A 6,591-nucleotide genomic window follows, 5' to 3' on the forward strand; every position below is an offset into this window, starting at 1 on the left:
TTCTGGTCACGTTACAAGTCCACTCCGACATTCCCACTTCTCTGAATCTTCAGAATCCTGCTTCAAGACCATGTATCATGGGGCTGGCATTGTGGCACACCAGGTTATGCCATTGCCAGTGATGCCAGTATCCCATATGGGAACTGATTCAAGTCCAGCTACTCCAATTCCAATGCAGCTCCCTGCTAACGTGCCTGGGAAAGCAGCAGGAGATGAACCAAGTACTTGGGTCCCTGCACCCACGTGAGAGACCAGGATGGAGTTCCAGGCTCCTGGCTTCAGTCTGGCCCAGCCCCAGCTGTTACAACTGTTTTAGGAGTGAATCAGCAGATAAAAATATTTTTAGGGGTTAATCAGCAAATAGAAATCTCTCTTTCTCTCCTTTTCTCTCTCTGTCTCTCCCTCTCTCTGTATCTCTGCCTTTCAAAAAAGTAATAAAATAAAATGAAGATTATATGGGGTAATGGGGCAGTTAAAGTTTAGGTGAGCTGGAACTCTCATACCCTTGCAATGTAATCCTATCTCTTTAACTGTTGGCTCTATACATCCAACTTCCCAGGATGCAACTGTTGCTTTCAGGCCCAGGGCACATATTCAGCCCCACCCTGGTTGTATATGAGATTGGGGTACCATCCTGTTCCTTATAAAATGGAGGTGGAAGGTGGGAGAAAGCTCTCTTCCCACTATGGAACACACAAACATACTGCTCTCATTTTCTAAATCTTTCTGCATGGACTCAGCTCGGGTGGACCTCTGCTGCTCTCCTGCTCTTGCTTAGAGTTCCATTTTTGCTTTCCCTTCTGTCTCATTTGCAGGCAACAATTTGGCCCACTCATGCTGGGTATTTCTGTTTTGGATGGCCCACACTCACACATGAATGTGTTTATTCCTCACTGTTTCCTTTTGAGAGATTTCTTTATTGATTTTATTGGAAAGGAATAGTGAGAGAGAAAAGGAGAGGGAGAGGGAGAATGAGAGGGAGAGGAAGAAGGAGAGGGAGGTCTTCCACCTGCTGGTTCACTCCCCAAATGGCCGCAATGGCAGGGGCAGGGTCTCCCACATGGGTGGTAGGGTCCCAAGTACTTGGGCCATCCTCCACTGCTTTCCCAGCAGGGAGCTGGGTCAGAAGCAGGATAGCCAGAACTCTAACCAGTACTCATATGGGTTGCAGGTGGCGGCCTAACCTGTGCCACAATGCCATCCCCTTTTCCTCACCAGTAAATAAATTTTGGTCCTATTTGCACACAATACTAGTCTTAGTGTTTTTACCTCTGTGGGAGACAAGAACCTGGATTGGAAGTTAATATATTCATTGGCTGCATAACAGACTGTGCCAAGACAATTGTGGCATCTCCAGTTCAGTTACTGTAGAACAGGTGATGGCCAAGCTTCCGGGAGCCACCCAGGGGCACTGGAGGACAAGTTCAGGTGTCCTGGGCAGAACCTTAAACTTGAGTCACAGGGGATGCTCCCTGCTCCGTCAGCACCCTGCTGGCAGTCTTATCTACCACGCCCTCCCTCTGGGTTTGTTGACCCCAAGATCCACTCCCACACGGTTTCTCCCAGGGTCTGCTGTCAGGTACAGGCTGCCACTCTTTGGGTGACAGCTTTTTCCTAGAGTAGGAAATCATTACTCAGACTGTGCAGAGACCGATCCTAGCTTCCGACCCCGAGGCCAGGCGAAGGGGTGGAGCTTGAGGACTCTCGTAAAGCACAGGGAAGACCTCAGCAGTGCCTGCAGGACCGATGAAGCTGGCCTCTGTCACCGGGAAGCAGGCAGCTCCTGCCATCCAGGAGTGTTCAGAGGACTCCGGAGCTCAAGGGTCTTTGGTCTTTTACCTTTTTTTTTTTTTTTTAAGATTTTATTTATTTATTTATTAGAAAGGCGGAGTTTCAGAGAGGAGGACAGGCAAGGCAGAGGCAGAGAGGAAGAGAGAGAGAGAGCGCTTCCATCCACTGGTTCACTCCCCAGTTGCAACAGCAGGGGCTGGGCCAGGCCTCAGCCGGGAGCCAGGAGCTTCCTTCAGGTCTCCCACGCGGGTGCAGAGGCCCAAGCACTTGGGCCATCCTCCACTGCTTTCCCAGGCACACCACCAGGCAGCTGGACTGGAAGCGGAACAGCCAGAACCTGAACCAGTGTCCATATAGGATGCCAGTGCTGCAAGAGGTGGCTCAACCCGCTATGTCACAGCGCGTGTGCACACACACACACACATACACCCCGCCCCTGGTCTTCTACCTTAACAGCAGGGCCCAAGGTCCCACTCCTTCCCTTTTAAAGCCCAACTCTATTATAGGAATGTTCAATGTAGGAGTCTTTTGCAACTCTGTTGCTTTCCTGATGTAATCTTGGGCTTCATTTTTAGCACTTACTGCCTTCTGCCTCCTAAGTGAGGGTTTCTTCACATGTTACCTTGGGGGAGTTTCTGGCTTGCACAGTGTGCCCTGAGTGGATGCTAGGCCGGCACAAGCCTTTCATTCTCTCTCTTCAAAGCTGCTAAGTTTAGAAAAGATAGCCACCTCCATAATCCTTGCAATATTGCTGCTTCCAAGTCTTTCAAGGGCCAAAGCTTTCCCTTCAATTTATTTTTTTTTAATTTAAATTTTACTTATTTGAAAGGCCAATGAGAGAGAGAGAGAGAGAGAGAGAGAGAGAGAGAGAGATCTTCCATTTGCTGGTTCACTCCCCCACTAGGCAGAGCCAGGAGCCAAGAACTCCATCCAGGTCTCCCACAAGGGTGGTTACCTGAGCTATCAGTGTGCTGCCTCCCAGGAGGCAGGAAGCCCGCTCAGCAGCCGAATAGCCAGTACTTGAACCAGGAACTCCGAATGGATTGTGTGTGTCCCAAACAGTGGCTTAACATGCTATGCCAAAACACTCGCCCTCCTCTGCCCCACCCAAGATATTTTTGCAAAGCTCTGAGGTGCAGGAGGCAGGAAGCCACAGTCCTTTGCTCCTGCTTCTGCTCTGTCACTTTTCTTCTCTGGGCAATGAACTTGGCTGCCACAGCAGGCACAGGGCTAGGGAGTGAAATTCCAGAGCAGATATCTCGAGAGATCATCCTGGCTCATTTACTGTGGACTCTTTCCCTACTTGGATGCCACTGCCTAGGCCTACCCTGGCCTGTGGGGCACCCTACTTCCTGCTCCCTGTCGGCCAGGGTGGTTCTCTTCTCTACCCCAGAACTGCCACTGGTTTTAAGCCATCTGACCAAAGCACCATTCCCTAAACTTTAGGCCTTCTTGAATCACCTTTATGGTTTTGCTATTTTACCATCCCACATATTATTTTTGCTTCATATTTTTATGTATCCCACCTTCTTCTTTTTTACTAATTTTTTGTGTGTAGTAGAATTCACAGATCCACCCTTTATAAACATTTATTTTCATTTCACTTGGAAGACAGAGAGACAGAGATCTTCCATCCACTGCTGGCAACAGTTGGGACTGGGCCAAAGCCAGAAGCTGGGAATTCAATCTGGGTCCTTCACACGGGTGGCAGAGATCCAACTACTTCAGTTGTCAGCACCTTCCAGGGTACTAAGCCAGGCCAGGACTCAAGCCCAGGCACCTTAACTGCCATGCCAAACACCTACCCCAGAGGTGTCATTTTGAAGTGTCTAATGACAGGCTTTGTGTCGTCTTGCAGAATTTAAGTACACATTTTTAAACGAAGCAGTAGTTTCGTCTCCAGAAAGCAAGTCGGAACCCCACCCCCTTTCATAGGCCTGCAGGTCACCCTAGTGAAATGGTGGAGACCTGGGGCCAGCACTGGGACACAGTGCCGTCTGCAGCACCTGCATCCCATACGTGAGGCAGTTCGAGTCCCAGCTGCGCCGCTTCTGATCCAGCTCCCTGTTAATGTGCCTGGGAAAGCAGCAGAAGATGGTCCAAGTGCTTGGGCCCCTGCACCCACATGGGAGACTTGGAAGAGAGGTTCCTGGCTCCTGGCTTCAGCCTGGCCCAGCCCTGGCTGTTGTGACCAATTGAGGAGTGAACCAGCAGATGAAGACCCCTCCTCTCTCTAACTCTGCCTTTCAAGTAAATCTTAAAAAAGAAAAAAAAAATGTTTAAGTCCTACAGAATGTGGACATTGCCAATGTGGACTGTCTGTACTCCAAGATGTGGAGTCTTCAGGCCAAGTCTTCCTGAATTTTTCAGGAGAGCAGGAAAAATGCTGGGTTTAAAAATTGTTTTATTTTTTTTAGATTTTTATTTATTTATTTGAATGGCGAATTTAGAGAGACAGAGGAAAAAGATATTCCATCTGCTGCTTCATTCACCAAATGGCTGCGATGGCTGGGGCTGGTCCAAGCTGAAGCCAGGAGCCAAGAGCTGCATCTGGGTCTCCCACGTGGATGCAGGGGCCCAAGCACTTGAGTCATCCTCTGCTGCTTTCCCAGGCGCATTGGCAGGGAGCTGGATAAGAAGTGGAGCAGCCCTCGGACTGGAAGCAGCATCCATATGAGAAGTCGGTGCTGCAAACGGGCTTAACCTGCTGTGCCACAGCTCCCTCCCCAATGCTGATTTATTTTTAGGTGACTTCTACAAACGCTGAGAAGCCGGCAACTAATGCAAACGCAAACGTTCCACAAAGGCGCCACCTTCCGCTCCACAAAGCAGCACAGGGAGAGATGGGAGGCAGCCATGGCCCAAGGTTCCCCAGGAATCTCGCGCTCTCACCCTGCCCCGGCACCTGGAGCAGAAGTGTAAAGTCCTCGACCCTCGCCCCATCCACGCCAGGCCTGGCAGCCTTCGCCCTTGCTCAGTCGGAAGCCTGGACAACACTCCCCGCCGCACTCTGCCGCGAGCCAGGATCTTGGAGCACCTCCCCCGCACCTCCTCCACAGCTCAGGCCTTCCCAGCCCAGCACCCTCCAGGGCCTGCTGCCTCGGGCAGCACCCCGGCCCCAACCCCACGCGACCCGCACCCAGACAGCCTCCACCAGCGAGTAGGGCAAGGCGCGCGTGCGCGGCACGGGCTTTATTGCGTCACCGCGGTTCCAGCGCGCGCGGCTCGAGCCGCAGCACCGCGCTGGCGGCGTCGCGCTTGCGCGTCCCCTGCCAGGCGCGCGCCGCGGTCGCGGGGCTGGCCTCGGGCTCGAACTGCTGCTCCAGCATGTGCATGCGCACCGTGGTCTCCGTCAGCATGTCCAGGAGCAATTCCTGCTGCAGTTTCAGGTAGTTGTTCTCCTCCACCAGCACCTGGCTCCGCACCTGCTGCACCTGCGCCTTCCAGCCCGACAGAGCCGCGGAGGGCAGCGGCGGCCGGGGACGCGGCCCGGCCCCCGAGCCCTCGGCCGTCCAGCGGCCGCCTCGGAACACGAAGGCCTCGCCGTTGAGGCGCGTGCGCGGTGCGCCGTAGCTGAGGCCCAGCTCGGCCTGGCGTGTGCGGTGGTCGAGCAGGTAGAAGGTGGACATGGAGGAGATGCGGCGCAGCGGCGGGCGCCGAGGCGAGAAGCGCCGCGAGAAGTTGTCGGCCCAGAACTGCCGCAGCTGCTCCCACAGGCGGCTGGGGTGGCTCGAGGCCAGGCACTCGAAGGCCGCCAGGACGAGCGCTGGGTGGGGCCGCTTCTGAATGGCGTGCAGGTGCTGAACAAGGCAGCCGCGGGGTCCTGAAAGATGAAGGCGAGCCAGGGCCACTGCCGGGGAGCAGGCGTCTCCGGTGAGCAGCCTGCTCAGGCCGGCCACCCCCATTCACAGCTGGGCCCGCGGCACACAGTAGGGCCAACGAGGAACCCAGCTCAGCACACCTGCCCTCCCTCTTCCCCCACCCCGGACCAGAGTCCCTGCCCCCACAGATCGCTCTGCGGCATCGGGCCCTGGGGATGGGGATGGGGATGGGGTTGCAGATGGAGCAGGGCCCTACTCTTTGAGCTGGACTGGGCATGGATTGTGGGTGGAAGACGAAGGACTTGCAGCCTGGATTTAGAAAGAGGAGGAGGGCTCTCTGCCAGGGTGATTGCGGTCTGATAATGGAGCGCTTCCAGGCGGAGTGAAGAGCCAGGCAAGGCTTTCCCCTTCCAAATGGGACCAGCAGCCCAGGGGAGCTGGTGCCCCGAAAAACAGGAAAGGACACCAAAAGGTGTCACCACCAGGTGACAGGTGCCACCAGGTGAGGGCGCTGTGCAGGCTGGTTCAGAAATTAGGCTTCATTCTATGGTAAGAGGACTGCCTGAGGGTTTGATCCAGGCTCTGTGCATAAATGCCGCTCACAAGATCCAGAGATTTGACCATCTTGAACTAGCACCTGCTCCGTGCTGGGCCCTGATCTGGGCAGGGGACCCCAGCACAGCCTGTGCCTGCCCTTTGGGTGCTCCTGGTCCAGCTGGGAGGACAGACCCAGTGCCATCTGGGCTGGGTGCCCTGCCTAGACTTGTGCTTAAGGGCCTGGGCACGTGAGACAAGAGTATTCTTGTTGTGAGCAGACCACACCCTCAGGGAATTTGAAGTCCAGATAACAGCCGAGGCCTGTCCTGCCTTCCCCTTCCCCTGGTGAGTGCTGACTGTTGTGTCAGAGAAGGAGCTGTGTGTCCTTGTTTTTCATGGTGGGCGAAGAGAGAACTGCGGGCAGGGCTCCCTCTGCTGCGCT

General features: G+C 54.4%; 1 protein-coding gene across 1 annotated transcript; it reads right to left on the reverse strand.

Moving 5' to 3' along the window:
- Window positions 1-4,991: 4,991 nt before the first annotated feature.
- Window positions 4,992-5,696, reverse strand: CBY3 (chibby family member 3). Its single transcript, XM_062189899.1, has one exon. It carries the CDS (start codon window positions 5,694-5,696, stop codon window positions 4,992-4,994), a length of 705 nt encoding a protein of 234 aa, XP_062045883.1.
- Window positions 5,697-6,591: the final 895 nt, after the last annotated feature.

The sequence above is a fragment of the Lepus europaeus genome, chromosome 4, assembly GCF_033115175.1.
Source record: "Lepus europaeus isolate LE1 chromosome 4, mLepTim1.pri, whole genome shotgun sequence".
NCBI lineage: Eukaryota > Metazoa > Chordata > Mammalia > Lagomorpha > Leporidae > Lepus > Lepus europaeus.

What these genes read in the sequence shown, in the direction of transcription:
- CBY3 (XM_062189899.1), bottom strand. Translation starts at nt 5,696, where the DNA reads ATGGGGGTGGCCGGCCTGAGCAGGCTGCTCACCGGAGACGCCTGCTCC.